This window comes from Sardina pilchardus, chromosome 6, assembly GCF_963854185.1.
Source record: "Sardina pilchardus chromosome 6, fSarPil1.1, whole genome shotgun sequence".
NCBI classification, from domain to species: domain Eukaryota; kingdom Metazoa; phylum Chordata; class Actinopteri; order Clupeiformes; family Clupeidae; genus Sardina; species Sardina pilchardus.
Window position 1 is genome coordinate 8726199 of NC_084999.1, and position 24333 is coordinate 8750531.

At 42.9% G+C, this 24333-nt stretch overlaps 1 protein-coding gene across 3 annotated transcripts; it reads left to right on the forward strand.

Moving 5' to 3' along the window:
• Positions 1-1560: 1560 nt before the first annotated feature.
• pogzb (pogo transposable element derived with ZNF domain b) lies at positions 1561-23127 on the forward strand. Of its 3 annotated transcripts, none has more exons than XM_062538318.1 (19): positions 1561-1688; positions 2862-2989; positions 3698-3832; positions 5152-5345; positions 5862-5961; positions 6315-6575; positions 6833-6994; positions 7122-7216; positions 7441-7760; positions 9617-9771; positions 10036-10136; positions 10524-10670; positions 11091-11225; positions 12545-12909; positions 13159-13299; positions 13541-13597; positions 14062-14174; positions 19451-19478; positions 20764-23127. In XM_062538318.1, the coding sequence occupies exons 2-19, from the start codon at positions 2866-2868 to the stop codon at positions 22418-22420; spliced, it is 4290 nt and encodes a 1429-aa protein (XP_062394302.1). In that variant the 5' UTR covers positions 1561-1688; positions 2862-2865; the 3' UTR covers positions 22421-23127. The 3 variants fall into 3 exon arrangements, with proteins under 3 accessions (XP_062394302.1, XP_062394304.1, XP_062394303.1); XM_062538320.1 differs by having other exon boundaries at positions 7501-7760; XM_062538319.1 differs by having other exon boundaries at positions 3701-3832.
• The last annotated feature ends 1206 nt before the right edge of the window (positions 23128-24333 follow it).

Consider the following 24333-nt stretch of genomic DNA (forward strand, 5'->3'; position numbering starts at 1 on the left):
TGATTTAGTTATTCAGAATTTGTTTAAAAATAAACAAATTGTTAAAATAATGGCTCTTCCTAATGTACTAAGGTAGACAACAAGGTATGACGTATTTTATACAAAAGAAAATGAACCCTCCTTAGAACTGAAGACATTGTCAGAGAGTATGCAGGGACCGTCTACAAAGTGGCATACCAAAAAGAGATAACCTACTACAAAAGTTGTAGCATAAATTCAAACTCAACTCACACTTAAATGGTCTGCATAAGCTAAATTACATTTAGTTTGGGGGAATAAGCTTTTCCATCTTCCATGTTATGTGTTATGTAGGCTTTGCGTAACCATTGTGTGAAGTGATGACCATTGTGTGAAGTGATTTTTTTTCGTATTGTGAAGTGATTTTCCCCAATGAAAAGCATATTACTAAGGCCTTTTTCCTACTGTATTATAATAAATAGGAGACCATTAATGTGTGATGTCATTTGGTGATCAGCCACTACAAGCTAGCTATTTAAGTCTATTTCCTGTCAGGGTTGCACTTTGGAGACGGTCCCTGCACACTCATCTGACAGCCTGACATTTATCCATTTCTTAGGGCACAGCTTTCTTTTCCATGAAAGTTACCTCTGACTTATCAACAGGAACTTGGGACCTGTGCATAGCCTGTGCTGTCCCTCTGTAACCTTGCCAACTCCGACATTATGTTTAGTAAAACTTTTTTTTTTTCTTTTTGCAATGGCTACCCCTGGGCTTCAGAGGTTATAGGCTACAGATATGTTTTCTTAGTATTTCAAAAAAGATTTTGTTTAGGGTCACATCATCACTTCATTGGAACTGCAATGCAAACAGTTTTGACAGGACAGCATGACCGGTTGTGTTCCATTTGTTTGTGTCACCAGACATCATTGTAGGCTACACAGGTGGATAGATTAATGAATTCAAACTTACTGATCTCACACAATTGCTAATGTTGTCATATCACACTTAGGGTTGGAACATAGTTATTGCACTGTTACAAACATAGCTTGTAGCTGTGTAGTCTACATCAGGTCAGTAATAAGGCCTTTGATGATGTGACTCTGAAAACGTAATACATCTGAAAATCCTGTACAGAGAATACACCACAGGCTGAAGTGATTTATGAAGTTCTAAAGGCCATTTTCAACAACACCGAAGTCGCAACCACTCAACAGAGCTCTCATTACTTGTGCATTCGGCATTACAAATGAGGCGCGAGGCTGCGCTGCGGTCAGGCGCGTAGTAACACACTTCCCAACACACCCATGGCCCTCATTAAGCGTGGTGAGTTGGCCGTTGTAAAGCAATTGTTTTAGTGAGACACTATGTTAAGAGCTTTAATGGCGCTTTCTGTTTGCTCTAAACGTCATTCTAATTTACATAGTTTCAATTAACAATAAAAGTAGTGCGTTTGTCAACGACATGTCGTCGAAGAGGGGGCTAGCTTTAGGAAAGTAGGCCATTTTAGCAACTAACTCCGCCTCTTTTTATCCATGATTACAACCAATCGGGAATCAGGTCTGAAAAGGGGAAATTGCGTAAAGCGGCAAATCCACCAGTGCTAGAGCGAGTGAATAGCGAACGTCTGCCCCCTAAGCGCAGGTATTTTTGTCCGTGAGTGACTAGCCCGCGAAGAAATTTCATGCGTTCGATCAGAGAAATAAAGAAACCGCCAGCTCAAAGAAAGGGTGAGTTGAATTTGTTATCCAGCGAGTTGGTCGTGAGATACAAACGTGTGGGCTCAACCAATTGTCGTCATTGTTATTGTTACACAGTAGGCGATGCGGAAGGAGCCGTGCTTTGCTGTGCGCAGTCAGTGATGTATCAATTGTTATATGTTACAATCCAGGAAATACCCGCGCTTTTTAGATATAACTAAACCGCTTTTTATCGGGCGCACTTGATTTTATTATGTACAGAGTCTTCTTCAACAACATGACAACGTAATGATGATTATGGTCATGTTCCCTTTATTTAATCCAGCTCAAACGTCTGTATGGGGACTACTTTCCTCCCCGCCCCTTCCGTTCTTTTTGGCAAAATCGCGGATCTGGTGGTGGCACTATAAATTTCGGCGAAGTGACCGAAATGCATGCCCACCCACGTTGTGGAAGACAATGCTGTTTTTAAGACATGACAATATGTACTATTACATTCATTGTCATGGTGTTGATGTAACTTTATGTAACTTTATCTACTAATGGCATCTGCATCTTCTCAACACAGTGTGCGTGCAGAATTATTGGTAGGTTGAAAGGTGAAGTGCGCTTTGCTCCTCTATGAATTATGAAAATCTTGATGGCATTCACAGTCTCATATTAGTTCTATGGGCTTTAGGAATCACACCTGAGTCTAACACGTGACTTTACGTCACGTAAAAACAATACTGCTGACGCTGACTGTTGACCGCAAGTGCAGGTTGGCTCCATCCCCGTGCACGTTGTCATATCCATCAAAATATTGTTTTTTCCAAAGACTACTGAAATGAGAGTACTATTATTGACACTATGTGTAGACTTTGCATACTCCAGACTTTGTAATCAGATACCTGCACAGTCTACAGGGCCTAGTAAATGCATTTGTACACTTTAATTCAGATCAGAATCAGCAGCATAATAGCTATCTTGTGCTTATTTTACGACCAGCATGAATGTTGAATGAAAAGCTTAATTTAACATGCATGATTAAATGGAAACTGTGTTTCATCCATGCAGGCAGTATGTGTTTTTTTTTTTTTTTTGTAAGTGTGTATCCAGGAAGATTCAAACTCCTATGAAATGTACTTCAACCGGGAAAAAAGCATAAGAGAGAACTTCCTCTTCAGCTGCAGCCACACTGATGAACATTATTGTGTTTTGCAGCAAAATGGCTGATTCCGACTTGTTCATGGAGTGTGAAGAGGAGGAATTGGAGCCATGGCAACAGATACATGAGAACGTGGAGGCTGAAAGGATTGAGCCTTTTGAGAACATCAACACTGTAAAGCAAGGTAAGGTTGTGTGTCTGCATATTATAGAACTGGAGATCAGTGATTAAAACCCCAATGACTTAATTCAGGATTTTGACTTTAGTTAGTTAGTTAGACTTTTCCTTTCTTTTAACTCCAGTGAGGTTAATTTAGTGTCTCATGAGTCATGATCAAAGGTAGCATAATTCAGTCATTCTCATCAGACTTACTACCACTAATGTTATAGTCATACTCTCTTCATAGAAGCCAAATCCCAAATTCCACTGAGATTGGGGGGGGGGGATTGGTTTATCATTGGATTTGTAAACGGGATGCCTTCTATAGTTGCCACTAACAAGTGTTTACAGCAGGGGTGTCCAAACTACGGCCCGCGGGCCAACTGTGGCCCGCCACGCACTTTAATGCGGCCCACCGAGCATGTATTAGTTTAGCATAGATATGGCCCGCCACACTTATCATTGGCTGTTCACTATTTCTTTCCAGCAACGACGTTGTGGTTAACATTACTGCAAACTGCTTTACACTGTTCTTAGAGAACGTTTACAAGGTCAATATCAAAACAGCATGTTACATAGAGATGATACTCTTTGAAATCTCTATTGCAGCAAATCCCATCGGCCAATTTCCAAGACCCAATGTGGCTCTTGAGCCAAAGAGTTTGGACACCCCTGGTTTACAGTAACTGTTTTCTAACCGTGAAGGAAACTGCATCTTGTCAACTGTCTTTAGCAGTAATGGGAATGCCTGCAGTGCAGCCTGTGGTGACTCCAGCCCCGGCCCCAGTGGCAGCCTCTCATGTGGTGCTGTCAGGCCAGGCCTTGTCTGGCAACAGCGGCAGCAGCAAGGACAGTGGGGTGCCACTGCGTGAGTACCTGTGAATACCTGTGAATACCTGTGATTATACCACTGCTTGGTCAAATTTCCTATTGTGATGCGCTATTTGGAACGTGCATTATTTTTCGATATACCGCACGGCTATGAAGTAGTTCCCTTCTTTTGGGCTTATTACACTTGAATATTAATTCGCCAATGTGAATGTACGGTAAAAACAGCAACGTTGTATCTAAGACAGCGGCAATATAAACGAAAATGATAGTAGCAGTGGTATAAGCGGGATAATCAACTCCGCACCGTGCGTTTCTAGGAAAATAATGCACGTCTCGAAGAAGTCCCCTCCGCCTACGGCGTCGGGTCCTTATTACCACTTCGAACGTGCATTATTTTCCTAGAAACGCACGGCGCGTCGTTGATTATCCCTTACATAACTGTAGCACTCTCCAGGGCTACCGAGACATACCTTACCACAGTGTGTCATGTTGTACCTTGGACAGCAGCACTCCTGTCAAATATATTAATGACCTTTTCAAATCAGTTGTATTCAGACTTATTTTGGATACAAAGGGTCCACCTCCACCCTGTTGGTAAAACAAAGTTGGTAAAGATGAGGTAAATTAGTTAATTGACGGTATACACAGGCAGCACATTCTGTCGCACTATTTGAAATCATTTTGACATTTCATCGAATGTCTCTATATTCCTCTAAACTTGTGTATAACTCTGTTATAATGGCATTGCCATGGTTATAATGCCATTTATTTTCCTGTATTGTAAATATTTGATAGTATTTCATGGATTAGTGCTAGTAAGTACACATAACTTGTATGACCCTGCAAGGCAACACCAGTTGCTTTGAGCTCGATGCTATATTGAGAAAATCCACGATAAATAAACGTAAACAAACGTATGGGCTAAAATGTTGAATTTCACGTTTTCGCTTAATTTGAGCCTCACAAAGAATTTCAGTTAACACTTTCATATCGTGAACAAATTTAATTGAAAAACATAAATTTTGACTCTTAAAACCGGTGAAGATTTAACACATTAGCAGTAATTACCGCTGTCCACGCTGCTTAAAAAGGTGATTTTTTTTCGCATGTTCTGACTGGAGAACTATGTCTGCTTTGAATGCGGTTATCTTAGCGATAGTTTTTGCCATACCCGCGATATACACATTGTTGGAAAGCTTAGTTTATGGCCGTTCATGTGAGCACAATAACTTGATTTTATAAATCTTACCAAAGCGACTGGTTTCGGCTTGCAGTGTCCATGAAGTGAATATACTGTGTGTATTTTTTTTGTATGGGCTCCATCTAAGATGCGATGTGTAATCTGTGCTCCTACAGAATCTCTCCTCACCTCCTTGGGTTCCATGCCCGTGCCAGTCTCGCTGCCCGCTGGTCTCAAGCCGGGCACGGGACAGCAACTGTTCTTCACTCAGGGGGCGGGGGGCCTCGGCACTGTGGCCCTCTCCCAGGTGTTGCTTCCTGGCCACGGCCACGGCACCACCACAGGCCAGCCTATATTCTTTACCACACAGGTACATGTGCATAAAACTTGCATTGACCAAAGTGATGCATTTTGATAGCCTGGGTGTTCCCATCCTGCCTTGCGCGGTGATTTCATGGAAACTACCACTCTAATTTTTGCCTGAGATAGGGGACCAATCACAGAACGGGGGGGGGGGGGGGCGACAAGACGGGCATTTTTTCAAATACGAGAAAATGATGAACGCCTGGTCGTCTCATTTGAGAAGTGGTAGGCGCTAGCCAGGCTAGTATTTTGAAGAAACAGCTAGAGAATCGACATAATGTAAGTCACTTTGGAAAAAGCGTCTAAATGACTAAATGGCTAAATGACTAAATGGCTAAATGGCTAAATGCAAAAGTAAATGTAACGACGGTTCAACCAAACTTATATGACTTATACAACTTATAGACTTATATAAGACTGGAATATTTGTTTGCTTTATGATACAACTATGTATTTTAATTCTAGTAGCAATGGAGTGATTAATTCGCTATGTGTTTGATTGAATGGCTTTTGTCTTTTACAGGGTCTTCCCGTCCAAAATTTAACGGCTGGACAGAATCCCCTAGGGATCGTCCTGAATGTCCAACAGGGTCAAACTATTAAACCCATCACACTGGTGTCAGGTAATAAAAATACATTTACATAGGTTTCTCTCCTGTGTGTGTGTGTGTGTGTGTGTGTGTGTGTGTGTGTGTGTGTGTGTGTGTGTGTGTGTGTGTGTGTGTGTGTGTGTGTGTGTGTGTGTGCATCACTCTGCCCAATTTATGGGTTATTCAGTTATTTAGTCGTAACATTGTTATTATGTGTTATATTTTGGTGGTTTTGTTACATTGTTTGGAACACGCTAAAGCTGTAGGGGAAGCTCTGCAGAGAAATCTGCAAGCGTAAAACGAGCGAAAACGAAACGAAACCAGCGATGAAATCACCAAACCTGCATAGTTTCCCATTTAGTATATCTTCTTTCTCGCCTTCCCAGCTCCTGGAACGTCCATTTTCAAACAGGCAGTTGGAGGTACCCAAATTATAAATCAGCCAACTCAGCTTAAGACGGTCGCGCAGGTTGGAGCGGTGAATTCTCCGGCTGCACCAACCCACACCACCACCTTCACCAGAGTCCAGATCCCTGCCACCATCACCATCCGCAACACCACCCCAATAAGCCAGCCTAAGCCTACTATGGTGACTAGTTCCCTGCCCTCAACCTCCGTAAAGACGACAACCCTACCAACAAACATGGGTGAGGTCAATGAATATTACACTGAATGAATGAATGAATGAATGAATGAATGAATGAATGAATGAGTGAGTGCATTAATGAATGTATTACAAATGAATGAATCAATGAATGCATGAATGAACAGGTGTTGGAGGACTTATGATGCGGTACCTGCAGATCATAAGGAAACCAAAATGACCGGTTTGCCTTTGCCATAATTGTCTTCTTCCATGACACTTTGTATTTTAGCTGATGTCTGTCCCTCCTGTACACCACAGCAAACACAAGCAGCCTGTTCACAGTGAAGTCAGAAGAGGGCAGCACTGACCAGCCAAAACTGGTGAGCCTGGTCAACCAACCTCAGCTCATTCTGCTGCCGAGTCAGAAGACCAACGGTCTCCCCGCCAGCTCCGCCCCTGCCGCACAGCTCAATGTCCAAGGTGTTTATATGTCACCCTCTCTGGTTCCATCAAGATCAAACTAGAAAAAAAAAGGCAAAAGGCCTTCGTGCTATTACAGAATGGCTCAACTTTGCTTCCCCTCCCCCTCCCCTTTTCTTTTCTGCAGCAAATAACAACGCAACCTCAGCAACAGGTCTTAAGATATGCCCACGCTGTGGAGCCCAGTTCAAGATGATAGAGGCTCTACGTGGACATATGTGTGTAAGTGCATATCTGCAATAATGCATTAAGATAATGCAATAAGATAAGTGCAATAATGATAAATAAAATAAAGTAATAAATTAAGTAATACTATAAGCTTTCCTGCATTTAACAAACTTCAGCAGAAGGTGCCTATTTAGACACTATTGTGTACAAAGGCTATTGGAATTGGAATTGGAATTGGAATCATTCCCCTAGAATCTGTTAATTTGTTGTTCTCTCAGTTCTGCTGTCCAGATCTGACCCAGGCCCCCACCACCAGTAAAGTGTCCCCTCTGACCCAGGCTCCCACCACCAGCAAAGTGTACGCTTCGGCCCAGGCTCCTACCACCAGCAAAGTGCCCCCTCTTCAGGCTCCAATGGTCGCCAGAAGCATAGCTCCGGCGCCTGTGGAAAAGCAGCCAGAAAAGCTTGTGATGCTTGTGGATGACTTCTACTATGGGACATTTGAGGGGAACCGCACCAATGCAGCCCAGGACAACCTGGACAGCCCCATGGTTTTCAAGTGCCTCACTTGTGGCAAGAAATTGAGAAGCAACATAAGGTAGCGTGAACCTAAGTTTCTTTAATCGGTCACCTTTTCTCAAGTGCAAATGTGAAGCTAAGCTAAAGATGTCGGGCTGGTCGAGGAGCATATGCGGCCCAAATTGGTAAGCCCTCCGGTGGCTTTGTGCTACACCCTGGCAATATGATGTGACTCCTTGGATCAGTCAGTCGCTAGCTAGTGCTTTTTACATCGCCTTGGGAGTGCACTTACCCCAGCTGGGGCTTTTTGAATCACCTTGGAGTGCACTTTTAGGTTTAAACTGCACCATTAAATTCGGCTATGTTAGGCCTCTGGGTTATTGTGCAAGTCATGGTGAGTGGTTCAAATCTGGAGTCTACGTGTCCAGTAACTTATTCACTGACACAATCCTCCCCCTTTTGCCAGCGGAAACAAGGCCATATTACACAAACAATACAGATTCCAGGCTCTTGGCCCTAGTTTGGCACCAGTCAGGTCAACTGGAGGACAGCCATGTAGATCTAGTGTTTAGGTTACTAGTCTCAGGAGAGCTTTGTTACAGAAGCAGTTAAGATGTTTTTCTTAATTTGGTATATTGGTAGACTAAACTTTCCCTGTTCTGTTGAATGATGTGTTTGTTGAAGAGTCTGCTACGAGTCACTTCAGGATTGCTTTCAGTTTCCTCTGAATGTATGTTATTGCCTGGTACTATGTTGTGTAGACATGAAATTAGCCTACTCTGTACCTTTCCATATCAGTTCAACTCCACTGAGGTCAAATTTATATGTAACCAATAAACAGATACCAGATATGACTGCTGTTTTTGGAGAGTTAGGTGCTGTGTCCACCAAATGCGTTTTTTACAGCCAGAGCGCCCAAAACCTCCTCCTCTCGGCGCTTCGATAAGTGTTTATTGTTGCTAAGTTACCAAAACCAGTGACGGTTTATAACGAGAAGTGCCATTGACGAGCCCGGCGCTGTTCTAAAAGTTGAACAGATTGCAACTTTGAGTGCTCTGAGCGCTGCGACAAAAAACGGTCGGCGCCGACTTTTTTTTCCGCCGAGGGCGCTCAGCGCTGTGAGCGCCGAGCTACATAGACTTAACATTGAAAATTGTCGCCGTCGGCGCAAAAAACGCGTTTGGTGGACACGGCACCTTAAGTAGGACAACTTTTGACATACTTTCCCCAAACCATTAGAAAGAGCTTTTTAAGCATATTTTTTTTATTTATGTAGACTTGTTATGTATTATGTGTAGGACAGTGAAGAGTGACAGGAAGTGAGATGGAGAGAGACATGGGGTAGGGTTGGAGGGCGCAGGTTGTATTAAAACTTGGGTCTCCGTGGAATACAAACACTGCAGCCACTTGTGCCACAGCTCCCCCAAGAAGCCCCTTTAAATGAGCTTGGAGCCGCTTCACTTTACTTGAAGGAATCTACATAAGAGTGGCATGACACTGTCATGAACATGTCATAAATATTATAAACAAGTCATAAACGTTGATGACATAGCACTTCTGTAAGTGCCATTTGATTTTGGTCATGACAAGGTAGGGTTATGTTTAGGGTTCATGCGTTATGACAGTGTCGTCATGTCACTCTTAAGCTACACCAGGTGCGTAACTGAAGTGTTCCGTTCGCAAAGCGTAAATCCATTTCAGAAGACTGGTCTATTTTTTTTTTCCGAATGTACGCGCCACTGTCGCGTTTGGTGTAACTACTTCCATTGATTATAGTGATTGTTAACTGCTGCAGCATACGCTTCGCGAACGGAACGCTTCAGTTACACGCCTGGTGTAGCTCCCCTGTTATGTAGATACCTTCACGTACCTTCAGTGTTTCCCTGGGAACCAACTTGCTGGGATGCTGACTACATTTCCCATGTCCCCTTGCAGGCTCATGAACCACATGAAACACCACGTGGAGCTAGAGCAGCAGAATGGAGAGATGGACACCCACACATCCTGCCAGCATTGTTACAGGCAGTTCCCCACGCCCTTCCGCCTACAGTGTCACTTGGAGAGCGTACACAGCTCGTACGAGTCCAGCAGTAAGGCCCTTCACCCACCTATTTCAACTACGCTAATGTTTTTGATAAGGAACTTATATAAAGCAGTCAGTTGGCCACTGGCCAACAATAAGCCATGAGTTGCTCTTTACAATTAGTTGAAATAATCACAGGTTAATGATCTACTGCTAAGTAGCACAGCTATGTTTGATGTTCTAGGGAAACAAGCTGATCAGTTTTTGAGCAAGTATTTATTTTCTGTTTACCAAACCCGGTTTTAATTCTTAAAATTCTTTAATTCCCCAGCCAAGTGTAAAATCTGTGAGTGGGCGTTTGATACGGAGCCAGTCTTTCTTCAGCATATGAAGAACACACACAAGCCAGGGGAAATGCCCTATGTCTGCCAGGTATACACCTCTACATTATGGGCTCTGTTTTAGCCGTCTAAATGCACAATCTGAAGCGCAGGGTGTAAGAAGGGCCCCTATTCATGGGTTTCATCAGGTCCCTTTCCACAGGTGTATTAACCAAGCACCATGCAGTCTGCATTGATATTGAAGGTGCTTGATTTTATATACCTGTGGAAAGGGACCTGATGAAACCCATGCATATATTGCATTTTGGTTGTCTCTATTGATATAAATCCCTATTCTTCGATTTAGCTTTGATATTTTTGAGAGATTTGATGGAAATGGAAGATTACACTTTGATAGCACAGAATGTTATCATAGTAGGCTATACTGTGAAAATTGGGCACGGAAAAAAATGGTCTCACTGGTTCTTGTACATTTCAGGTGTGTCAGTACAGGTCATCATTCTACTCCGATGTGTACAACCACTTTCGCACCTGGCATGAAGACACACGTCACCTGCTGTGCCTTTACTGCCTGAAAGTCTTCAAGAATTCCAATTCCTACCAGCAGCACTTTTCCCGACATCAGGTGAATGTAGACTCCGTTTCAAAAGTGGGTGTTGATAGTACATTGACTTTGGGACTTCATTTGTCTGTGATATCCAAACTAGAAAAATCAGGAAAAAGTTTGAAAATAGACTATTCATTGACAGTGCGCCTTATAATCCAGTGCACCCTATAGTAGTCTATATGCAGAAAAAAAGGTAGTTAGAATTATGGTTGGATAGAAGAATTCAACTGTCAACATTAGGACACATAACAACAAACCTTGTTATGACTCTATACTGTAAATCATAAGGCATGAATTCTGATTCCAAAACTCTACAGAGGTTCTTGGCTGTCCATAAGATGGGTAGGTGTTGAAAGTGTGTTACTTTGTAGCTTAAAAGTCCTTGTATTTTCATTAAAACCTTTACAAAATGCTCAAAAAGTGTTGTTTTATGAGCAGAAATCTACTGTGTACCACTGCAACAAGTGCCGGCTACAGTTCCTCTTCACTAAAGAGAAGCTTGACCATAAGGTGTGCCATCACAAGACTTTCCGCAAGCCCCGGCAGTTGGAAGGAGTCTCGCCTGGTACTAAAGTGAGTGACATGCCTTTTTTTACACGCTACACTCTGAAACATGGGGGCTCACGGACATGCCCCCAGCTATAGCTGCTTTAGCTGTTGGAACTGGAACTAGCAACAAACCAATAAACTAAACTAAACTTCAGGGACAGTCCCCCCCCAGACCAACTCAGGGTTAAGAAACTAGTCCAGATTTCACTCACCCAGTCAATCAAAGTGTGAATACCTGAGAAGTGCAGTGACCAGGGTTCCAGCGGTATACCAGTGTTATATCACGGTATGTCCGCAGTCCATGGTTATCATACCATGGACATTTGCTTAATACTGGTATTGCAAATTAAAGCAACACTAAAGCACCTCTCCGATGTCGCAAGCACACTATTGTTTATCCAGTAAATAACGATGTCCATAGACAAGGTAGAGTATGCTGATAGAGAACTGCGACACGAACGCAGAAGTGACGTTCACCCTGTTACAAGTTGATAAATCACTGAAATTATTTTGGAAACATTTTAAGATACAAAAAAGCTGTTCTAGCAACTGAATTGAAGTGTTTGGCAAATGAAGAAAACATATCAAACATGTTCGCCTAGCAGACTATCCTACACCATCCCCAGACAGTCATTATAAAATGTACTATCAAAATATTTTTCCACATTCTAGAAAAATTTGTGGCGCCCATTTGCGCCTGTTTAGTACAAGTTGTGTCCATTATTTCAAACTAAACTTTTTGACTGCTATTAGGGCGTAATCCAGCTACTTTCAGAGTTGTTGCGTTATCTGCACTATATACTTATACTAAGTATTTGAAGTGTGCAAGTCTGTGGTTTGAGACACAGCTTGTGTTTACATTTGGTAACCTGTTTTTGCGTTGTTCTAAACTTTTCCTGTAGGTTGTGATAGCTAGCGAGTTCGCCGCTCAATTCTGTCTCTGAATTGAAGTGTTTGGCAAATGAAGAAAACATATCAAACATGTTCGCCTAGCAAGCTATCCTACACCATCCCCAGACAGTCATTATAAAATGTACTATCAAAATATTTTTCCACATTCTAGAAAAATTTGTGGCGCCCATTTGCGCCTGTTTAGTACAAGTTGTGTCCATTATTTCAAACTAAACTTTTTGACTGCTATTAGGGCGTAATCCAGCTACTTTCAGAGTTGTTGCGTTATCTGCACTATATACTTATACTAAGTATTTGAAGTGTGCAAGTCTGTGGTTTGAGACACAGCTTGTGTTTTACATTTGGTAACCTGTTTTTGCGTTGTTCTAAACTTTTCCTGTAGGTTGTGATAGCTAGCGAGTTCGCCGCTCAATTCTGTCTCTCTCCATCAGGTGACTATCAGAGCATATGCGCTAAATAAATCTCGAGGCGCTAGCTCTGGGCCATCCCCAGGAGCGACACCAACGACTCAGCCCAAGCCCAGGCCAGAGCAGGCACTGCCACCGGCACCGGCACCGGCACCGGCACCGGTCCGCCTTCCCCAGCCCTGCGCACCCCCTCAGCCCACAAAGCCCATGCAGATCATTCAGCAGCCCACAAAGTCCATGCAGATCATTCAGCAGCCGACAAAGCCCATGCAGATCATTCAACTGCCCTCAAAGCCCATGCAGATCATTCAGCAGCCCAGACCCCACAGCGCTCCCAAGAAGACCATCAGCAAGATGATCGAGTTACTTACCAAGTTCCAAGCGCAGAGGTGATGTAATGTGGCTCTCAAAGTATGCAGAGTTCAACTTTCATTTTACACGTTTTTGCTAAGGCCCTGATGGCAATCAAACATCAAATCAGATAAACCTCATTATGCTGAAATGGACATTAAAAAGCTCAGTATATGTTGTAAAATTTAAAGTGGCACCATCGTAGTTTTGTAGTTTAATGTGATTTTAAGCTTGCTGTGATTGACATGTGGTTGACATGTGAACCCATCTCTCTCTCCGCCCGTCAGGCCTCTCCATGGCAGGCAGAAGTGCATTGAGTGTAATTATGAGGTTCCTGACTTCTCCCACCACTTCCCCACGTACGTGCACTGCTCCCTGTGCAGGTACAGCACGTGCTGTTCCCGGGCCTATGCCAACCACATGATCACGTAAGCCACCGCGGTAGTGTCTTTTAAATCTACACAGTGTTGTGATGAGATTAGGTATTGGTTTAGAGTTTAACCATCTTTTAATATCCTATTACTGGACCTGTTTTTTTTTTATGCTGATACATGCACCAACAGAAATTCCTTGTTGTCTGAGTACTTGACAAATTACTATTTGATTCTGATTCATAGTAGAACCTATTCATATTGGGGTTTTTTTGTTGTTTGTTTTTTTTTTATTCAGCAACCATGTTGCACGCAAGAACCCAAGACACAAAGGATATACGCTGCCACCTCCAAGGCAAGTCTGAGTCTTCCCCAACTGACCCTCCTTCATGGCTTAAAACTTAACACTGTATATCTTAAATAAAGGAGTTGTTCCTCTTCAGTAACCTGTGTATGTACAGTATGTGTGTATGTATATATATATGTTTGTTTGTTTTGGTGGTTTATCTATCTATCTATCTAATTATGGTTATCTCCTGTAATATCTAATATCTACTGCACTTAATATCTTCTTCTGTTTTACTTTTGTTGTACTTTTGTATCTTATGTAAATCTGATTTGGGTAGGGATGGGATGGGGTGGAGTGTTTGGCAACGACGAAGAGCTTCAGTTTGTGTGTGTGTGTGTGTGTGTGTGTGTTGGGTGTTTTTGTTGCATTTTGAGGACCCCCTCGAAAACGAGATGCTCCATCTCAATGATGCTCCATCTCCATCTTAATGAATTTGAATTTGAATTTAACCGTTTTCTTTGTACTTGCAGCTTGTTAAGGATGGTCTGTTCAGACTGCGATCTCGTCACCTTCAATGGTGACCTGATGGCCAGGCACCTGGTGCGGAACCCTGGCCATTCCTATAGCACCTGCACTCCAAAAGGTGTGTGCCCCTCCACCTCCAATCCACCAAGGCTGATTTTACATGCAAATGGCGAGACGTCTGTCCTCGTAATGTAATGGTTATTATATTGGACAGAACAATTTTTTTTTGTTCGTTATAGGTTGATTGTTCGGTGAATATTTAAAAAAGTGGTGGTGTGTGTGTCGCTCAGTGTTTATCTGTGGTCAACGTTTTATTGTGCCTGGCATGACTTTTGTTTTGGGGCGTGTGTGTGTGTGTGTGTGTGTGTGTGTGTGTGTCTGTGTGTGTGCTGCATTGCAGCATTGCTGTGGAAAAACAAGCAATTCATCACATTTTCTATTTAAAAAGCTGAAATAAAATGCATCTTTCTTAAACTTTAAAGCAGATTTGTGTGCTTTGTAAATACTGCAATGCTTTGGTGCTGTACAGATGTATTTGATCCCTTGGGGGGGGCATTAATTAAGCATGCACTCTCATGCCTGTGTTATTGTGCTATGTCTTGCGATTCTCTTCGGCTAAGTTTGCAATGGGTGCTTTGTTGATTTTGCCTGATTTATCTGAATGCATTTGGGTGATACCACTTGCATTGCAATTTTGATATCCCATCATTTGCGTTCATTTCTGTTCACTCTCTGTAAAATGAATACTATGAAATGTGTTTACTAGCTAGTGCCCCACAATAATTTTAGAAAAAAGTCCAGGTGGCTTATTAGCACAGCCCCTCAACTCTCAGCTCTCTTTTTAAATTCTTTTTTTATTTTTTGTCAACCCTGGCTATTATATGTGATGTCCGGCCAAAGAGGGTCAGAAAAAGCCTGAGATTTCAGTTGGCTGTTTACACAGTTACCCTTTATCAGTCAATGGGGACCACTAGCCTTTCCTCAAGCAGTGGTTGCAGTGTGCAAAAAAACATGGAGGGCCTTATGTGAACTGCAAACATAAATGAAATGAGCCAACAAGGAGAATGGAACCACTTGGAGCAGCTTATCCATTACATATTTGCTCTGGTCTTTTCATTTTCAGCATGAATCATACTTAACTGGAGTAGAGCTTAAATATATCTCAACTCTCAAGAGCAGAGGTCTAACTTTGTTCCTATGATCCCTCCCCTCCCCACAGAACTTCTGGAGTCGGATATAGAGTTCAGCGAGGTTGAGGAGGAGGAGGAGGAGGAGGAGGAGGAGGAACTGCAAGGGGAAGGAGCTAGTGATGTAGGAAAGGAACCAGAGTGGGCCTCGGTGGATGCCTGGATCAGCGATGGCCAGAGCAGTAAACCCATCCCAGAGTTCACTGACCCCAGTGGGCCTGATCACACTCTGAGCAAACACAGTGACGCTATTGACTACTTCCAGTTGCTCTTCCCCAACTCTCTGATGCAGCTCATCACCTGTGAGACCAATGCCTATGCCAAGAGCCAGAACTTCCTTGGGCATGGACCCCCTCATTGGACTCCTATGACAGAGAACGAACTTAAGGGATTTTTTGGTCTGTGCATTTTCATGGGTTTGCGTAGTCTCCCCAAAACGCAAATGTACTGGTCCTTTCAACACTACGATGGCTGTGCAGTCTTCATGAAAACCATGACACACAAACGCTTCCAGCAGATAGCCTCAAACATTCGAATGGGGAGCTGGGTCACAGAATGGAGGGGCGACAGTAGCAGTGGTAAGGATCGGCTCCGGCTCTTTCGGCCCATGCTTAACATCCTGGAGGTCCAAATGTGGGACACGTACAAACCCAACCAGAACCTGACCATTGATCGTGCCCTCCTGCCACGTCTGGGCAATGAGGCTGACGACGAGAAACAACGAGAGGAACAGCCAAGAGTATGGCTCCTCTGCGACTCCAAATCTGGATATTGTCATCGACTGCATATTCAGACGCGATGTAGAAGAGGTAGTGAAATCGGTCACGGTGTTGTGTCTGCTTTAGTGGATGGTATGGAGGGCAAACATCATCAGATCTACCTGTCAAAATCTCTGTCATCTATTCCTGTCATGCAAGAGTTGTTGGGCCAGCAAATCTATAGCTCCGCTTCAGTGCTTCCTCTGTCCCCGATTTTGCCCAAAGCGCTATGGGACCAGGAACCTGTTGAGAGGCCTGGAGATTTTCGGCAGTACTCCTGTGGCCCGATTCTGGTGACCCGGTGGAGGGATGTTAAAGAAATGTTCTGCATATCAACCAACTGTCAACCAGGTCGACCCGATGATGTCTGGAGGAAGTCCAACAGCAAGGCTGGGGAGCTAGTTTCCATCAAGAGACCGCTGGCTTTTAAATTGCTCCAGGACAACATGCGGGGCATTGATATCTGTAACCAGCTGCTAACTTGCAACCCTTTGGGAGGGATTGTCCTTGACACTCACTGGCGCTGTCTATTCTGGCTCTTGGTCAACTTGAGCATCATCAACTCCTTCATTGTACTTCGAGAGAGCCGCAAACACAACCCACCCATATGGGTACAAGATGGCAGGTTCTCCCAAGCCAAGTACCGTAAACGTCTGGCCTATCAGTTGGCGAAGTGTGCGTATAGAAAACCTGAACCATTTGTTCGCACAGTTCGTAGACTCCGGAGAAAGCGAGTGAAGCTATTAGGCTTTCGCGTCAAGGAAGAGAGAGAGTCTGACAGTGATCAAGAAGGTGTGAGACACTACCTGTGCAAGATCACTCCAAAGACCAGAAGGTGTAGGAATTGTACGCTGAAGAACGCCCGCCACGAGTCTGTTTTTGGTTGCAGTGCTTGCCAGGTGAACCTGTGCAAGGGCCACGTGTGCTTCTGGGAGTTCCATGGATTCTCCAGCCAACTGAAAGGTCTTGAGTTGTCTTGTGTTATTTTGTTTATTACAGATAATGCTTACAAGAGAGATCTTGTAAAATCTACAGAACAAATTTGTATACATTATATATGTAGCAATATTTTCAACGCAAAAGCACTTAATTCTTTGTGTTGTCCCCATGAGAAGTCTTGGCTGGTTGATCACAGTAATTAATGATGCTTAAGAATGTAATATGTGCAGTGGTATGTATCGAGCCGAGTTCCCTGAAATGTAGGTAGACGTTCACTTGTCTGAAACAGCCAAGAATATCACTTCCTGTTAGTGGTCAAACTTCTCAGACATCACATTTCCAAGTCAGGCAGGTCATGGGTCTCCTTGTCCCAGTTACGGAGATCAGAGACTCAAGTTACATTGTTAGATTATACTGTAAATTGCATTGATGGCTGTTGTTATTCTGAACTCAGAAGAAATTAGCTTGAGTTTTGATGTTTGTAATGTTTTGTACATACGTTTCAAACTAAACCCATTGAAGATTTTTCCATTGGATATTATCAGTTCATTTGGAGCAATGTGTTCCAAAAATGAAAATTGGAAGTACAGCTTTAGGCATTTTCAATATTCAACATGTAATTTTACAAGATACGGTTTCAAATGCCTTACGCATTTGTGTAGCATAGAAGTCTACATGAGAATAATAATACAGAATTGTTACATCATTAACTAGAAAAACTTAATTGAACTCAATGTTCATCCATTCTGTCACCTTTAATACAGGCAACATTGATAATGAAAATTGATATGTGCACCATTGTGACTTGAATGAAGGCTAAAATGTATTTCAAGTCTATGACCGTCTTATATATGACCGTATAATGCAGAGGTTTTATTACCTCTGCCAAGGAGGTTATGTTTTCATCGGGGACCGGCGTCTGTCTGTCTGTTTGTTAGCAAGGTAAAGCGATGGATGGATTTCAATGAAATTTTCAGGGAAGGTCAGAAATTACCCGAGGAAGAAACTAGTGATCCGTATCACCAACAGGATTCCGGAGGCGTTTATGTATTTCACTTAGTGGTGTAATGGCATGGTATGGCCATGTGGTGGCGATCTAGCGAATAGTTTATGTTCAAATGTATGACAACCTAGGAAGAACAATGCAGGTGGAGGTAGAAGTGCGCTCTCTGAGTGCTTTTCTAGTTGGAAAATATATTTAGTGTGCTGGAGGCTAATAAAGAACGTCCAGTCATTTGGAACTGATGACAAATCATTACAACACAGCATTCAGGTTCCCCATTGTAGGTATGGGAATACAATGGCTTTTAAAAAAGGGCATGAATAACAAGTCATTTGTTTCCCTGGTTCAGACACTTTTATGTATTTATGAAGGCTCTCTAAATTGTCAATAGATGTAAAAAAAAAAAAATGCTTCAAATGAAGCATATACATGCAAAGAAGACGTATGACTTTTAAAAGGCGTGTAAGCCATCATATTGTATTGTCATTGCTGTAGGCCTAGAAACATTTCATTTATTTATTTATTCTTGCATGAAAAGCCACTGGCTGTGCTTTTTAATATCCTAAATTGTCTTGTGTACTGTACGTTTGAAACAGTCTGAAAAAGTAATCCTCATTATTCATGACCCCATTTCATTCTGGTCAAACAGGCCTATCCCACTTGTTTCTGTTAATGATTACAATTTGTTTTTATGGGATTTTGCATGTCCTGCACAATAGAGATGTAACAGTTACTGGTAAGGGTGGACCATTGTAAAATTCCTGAAGCCTTGTAGTAGACTTACAGTACTATCATTTCAATTCTTAATCATGGCTATCATCGTGGTTGATCATCAGAGTGAAGAAAATGCCACGCATTTTGTCCCTCTGTCACTCACATTGAGTTATTCTTAAAGGAGCCACACCACATTAGTAACAAGACTTTTAGTTTTTCTTGACCCTATGCATGGAGAACAGGCCACTAATCATGGTTGTCCATCATTATCAGTTAGTTTAGAGACATTTTCAACATCGTACCGTGATAAAACCAATAATCGTGATCATTTTGGTCCCCACAGCCGTGATGTAATTTTTTTGTAGTGTTACATCTCTTCTGCGCAGTGGATTTTGTTAGATAGTATGTGACAAAAAAAAATGGCGCTTAATATGACCTATTCCATGTAGCCGCTGTTCATAGATGAAGTCACTATGTGTCTTTGCATGTAAATATTTTTACTGTCGTGGAGTACTTGTGCATGACACTTTGAGATTTGCTTTTTACCTTATAATTAATTAAATAGTTTCTAAACTATTATTCTTGTTGATAAAAATGCAGCTCTGGAAATCTTGTAAAGATGGGTGGGGAATTGTGTCAACACTAACAGGATACACTCAAAACTGGTCTGCAGATTAGATTAGCAGATTACTGTGCCTGTTGGCAGAGTACCAGTATGAGAGCCTATGTTTGTGTTCTTTATGCATACCATTTAAATGCTGATTGTTTTTGTTGTGCTTCTCTTTCCTTCTAGTATCCCCAAAAGTTGGTTTCATTGAAAGGTAAGGATACAACACATTCCACAAATGTGTATCACAAATGATCCTTTGCACACATTTATTGTTGGATTGAATTAATAGTCTCATTATGATCATGGCAGTGCTAGTGTATGTTTTTTATACACACAAACACACACACACACACACACACACACACACACACACACACACACACACACACACTGCAGCGCTGCATCATGCCAGAAGGATTCATGCGCAGTGCACATGCAGACGTGCATGTGGATGTCACCGGAGCATTCTTTTGTCTGTTGTTGCAGACCTGCCTTTGTGGAGCAGTGCACACAAGTTTGTGCAGACACACACACAAACGCAGAGTCACACACTCACACTTGTGCAGGCAAACACAGGCGCATACACTTCTTAAACACACACCCTCTGTCTGTCTTCTCATCCCTTCAGCACAGGATGGGCAAGCACAAAACATATTTTGTGTGCCCTTTGTCAATTCGCACATTGTTTGCTATAGATAAGCCAGAGGAACAAAATACACTGCCCTGTGCAAGATGAGTAGACAAAAAAAACTGTCAATAGGACTAAAACTGCTACTATTTTCTTTAGTTGTAAAAACCAGGTCTATTCAGCCATTAGCCTACAAATCAAACCAGTCTTGAGGAAGCAATCCGCAATCCGCAACAAGGAAAACAAATACTCCTACCACCAAAAACAGATTTTGATAGACAGAATTTATTGTATCTTTGTGGCAATTTGATAGATTGTGTTTGAAAAATTAAATAAAACTTCCTGTTAGATTTTTGTGTGTTAGGTAGAGAGATGTGTGTTGTGCTTTGCAAAAACTGTTTTATGAAATTGAAATTGAGTCAAAGGTTAAGAATTGGTGTATGGTTTTGCAGATTTGGGTCAAAGGTTAAGAATTGGTGTATGGTTTTGCAGATTTGGGGTGGTGTCATGGTGTTTGAGTGACGGGTTTCAGAAATTGTGTGACAAGCAAAGATTTAGTGTGTAAGCAGTTGGAAAAAGTTTACTTCACATTTTTTTTGGTAAGGGCAGGGGGGCAAATTCTAATTCGCTAACAGGTTTGTCTCATTCACACAGGCTAGGTTAACAAAATATTTACCACTTTTAACCGCTGTTTCTAAGGTGGCTTTCCGACAATACAATTTGATATGGAATGTGTGCAACATTTCTGGTGTGAAAGAATAGGTGTTAACAGTCTAGTCCCTTTGTTTATCAGATAAGTATTAGTCAAACAAACATTGCTCAAACATGCATGATATAACATTCTTTTTTTCCCTTTTTTCCCCAACAGTCGTGAGGGATCAGACTTCCAGAGGAACAGAGTATCTGGCTCTGTTTCAGAATCTGTGGGGGAGTATTCCATGCTGGAGAGGAATCCAGATGAGGCAATGGCTCCCTTGGAAGACTCTGAATCCGACATGGACCAGATGGACGACCCGATGTCTGCCGAGGAGCATGAAGAGAGTAGCAGGAATTCAGGACAAGATGTCAGTCAGGAAGGTCACACACAAATCACACACATGCCTGAGAGCCCCGTGCTTGAGCCTCAGTGTGCTTCCAGAGAGCAGGAGCAGGAAGAGGAGGAGGCGGAGCTCCCGTCCACCAAGCAGCTCAAGACCCTCCTACTAGCGCTTTGCAGCGGGATCAACAAGGCTTCCGAGATTCATGCCACCAAGCCAAAGCTCATCGAAGCCTGGCTTAGGGAGAAAAAGACTCAGTTTGAGCACATATGCCAGGGAGATGCCATTGATGGGGGTGAGGCTGGGGGTCCCGTTGATCAGCTGGTCCAGTGGGTGCTTGCACAGCAAGAGCAGCAGCTCCCAGTCAGTGAAGAGAACCTCTTTCAGAAGGCCTCTGAGTTACACAGCAATGCCAATCAGAAGAGCACCTTTAGAGTGTCATACGAGTGGGCAGTGCGATTCATGCTACAACACAGCCTGGGAGTCCAGGCCATTGCAAATGTGGGTCGTCCTCTTCCCAGTAGCATGGAGGGCACTTCGCAACACTTTACTGATTTTGTCCACCAGCAGATCAAACAAAATGGCCTGTGCCACTCTGTCATTGGAGCTATGGATGAACTATCCATCTTTGTGGATGTGGACTGTCTCCTTGACTCTGCCACTTTAGAAAAGAAGCCAACCTTCCAGTTTGTAGGCAGTGGCAAGGCTTTAATTGACATCCACTTGACCATTCTTTCTGATGGCACAGTCCTGCCTGCCCTGGTGTTTTTCAACGGCCAGTTGCCCTCCAGGCTACTCAGTGGGTTACCGAACTGTGTTCTGGTGGAGGGCAAAGTTGAGGGGTTCACCAAAGAAGAGGAGTTGAACATCTGGATTGAACGAGTTTGGCGAAAGCACCTCAGCGCTCGCGGCGAGAGCAAAGCTCTTTTGGTCATGGATGGACACCGCAAGCACAGGTCAGTCTCCAGCCTGGCCAACTTGAGCAACTGCAATACCGTCCCAGCCACCATTCCAACAGGATGTAGCGCCAGACACCAGCCTCTGGAGATGTGCCTCCGGCCAGTCCTGCAGAAGTTCCTCCTGGGGCGGTGGGCTCAGCTGGCTGAGAAGAGTGGTGTCGCTGGAGTGTCAGCCAGTGACGTGGTGCAGCTCCTAGTGGACTGGCTAGTGGAGGCTTTAACCAGCATCTCTGACAGGCCGGAGGTCATCCGACGCTCCTTCTGCTTAACAAAGGTGGTTGACCGGCAGGACGGAGGAGACGACGACGACGACCCAGTGCATGCCCAGGCTGAGTTGATCACTGCAGTGGAGGAAGCCATGCTGCAGACCGCAGAGACCGAGCCAAAGACGTCTGAGGAGGACGTTTCTGGGGACACCGCAACAGGGGAGATCGACAGAGAGCCGGTCGAAGATGAGGGTCACGAGAGCCACCTAGAACGTTTGCCTGGACCTGAGACAGACAAGCAAAACAGAAGAGACGGACAGTGAATCAGCAAACAAGGCTGAGTGATGAATCCATTGGTCCACATTCCACAAACCTTTGTCTTTTTCTGGTCTTGGTTCCTTCTTCTACCTCAAGTTTTACGAAAAAGGTCCAGAGTACCATACATTGAAACTGTAAGGTATATGACCTCTTTTTCCTGAATAACAGGCTTAAGATGATGGCCTTGCCTGATAAAGTGGATTCTGTTTGTCTGGTGCTACCAGGTGTTACAAGATTTTGTTTGATGGCTGTGTCACTGTGCAGACTGCAAGTTGAAACCACCATGTTTTGAGTTGCTATCAAAGCGTGTAAAAAGCATGTAAAAATTCGGTGGATGATGAAAAGTGTAAATAACAGTTATTGTTTTTGTTTTGCTTTGAGCTTATCATGAAGTTAAATTGGATGACATTACTGTTTGCAATTTTATTCTCTGCCCAGTGATCCATTAGCACTAATTCCAATCATAACATATTACAAATTAGAACAGTTTGTATTTATTGCTTTTCCTCTGAGAGTTTGTATTATTTTAATATCTTTTGACGAAAACGGCTATCGAAAAGAGTATATTGATGTGTCTGTGACAATGGCATTCCATTGGTGCCCTCCACTTTTATTTATTTTCATGAAGCAGTGATCTGTACAGTGTATACACATTTTTGTTACACTGCATTCTTCTAGATACTGTTGCAAAAAAATAAATAAATAAAAGTTTTCTCAGCATTCCTAGCACTTGTATATTCCATCAATGTTGTATATCTGTTTTTAACAACAACAAATAGCAGGAGCGTGAGAGTTCATAGAAAGAATGTTGGTCCTACTTCGTAAGGGTCATTCTAAGATGAGGCGAGGACTACTGGCAAAAAGACAGGCATTGTTCAACCTTGAGATTTTGGGTTATTTGCTTCTGTAACATTAAGCAGCCTGCGACGCAACACTTTGAAACGTAAAGCATGTCTTCAATGTTATAGGACTGAACAGTGCATCAGTGATGCTGATAGTAATTTTCCTAGTATATCTGAAGAGTCAGTCAGGATGATGGTCAGAAACAAGACTTTTTCCAACAGAGTCTTTCAAATACCCTAAGTTTACAGTTTTTTTTTTCCATTTACTTAAGCACCATTTTTTTAACACTACACACAATCAATCCACCACTACATCCAAGTATCAGATTCACATTCACTTCTGCACTTCAGACAAATATATACAATTATTTATCAAAACTCAATTTTGTTATGATATCACAAAACACATTTGGCAAAACAGGTAGTGTATGGCTGTGTCATTTAGTGTACTAGAACAATACTGATCAAACATGACACATAAGACATTTAGGAGTTTTTTCTCTCCTCATTGCAAAGGACATACAATACATTTATCCATTTCCATATGCATTTTGCACTGGAAATCAGAACAAAACATAATTTAGGTAATGTACTGCAGTGAAAGAGCAAGGTCAAGGCCAGATCAGCGTACCCGCTCAAAGGCAGCCTCAAGACCTTTCTCCCATTGGACGGTAAGCTCCACTAAGAGAACAGTCTTCCGACTCCAGACCACACCTCAATGTCGGAGCGGCGGGATGTCGTTGTGATCTCCCTTGGGACCTGCAGTTGCCTTCCAAGATCCGTCGCCATGTGCCATTGTTTTCCAGGATCAAGGAGCCTTACTGTTTTTTTTTCTGCAGGGGGCTTGGGTGGTCCCCTCTGGGCTCACAAACTGGAGTGGTTGTGTGGCTGGGACACTAGCCCTGCTGTTCATGTCTCGCCTGTGTGATTTAAGCACTGCCAGCGTCCTCAACACTAGATCATGACACCACCTAATAGCACCCTTGAGTCAGTGCTATTTTACGTCCTGACAGGATATGCTGAATGCTAGCGTTAACGTTGTTACAAAGGAGGCATGTCTCTTCTACCAATACACT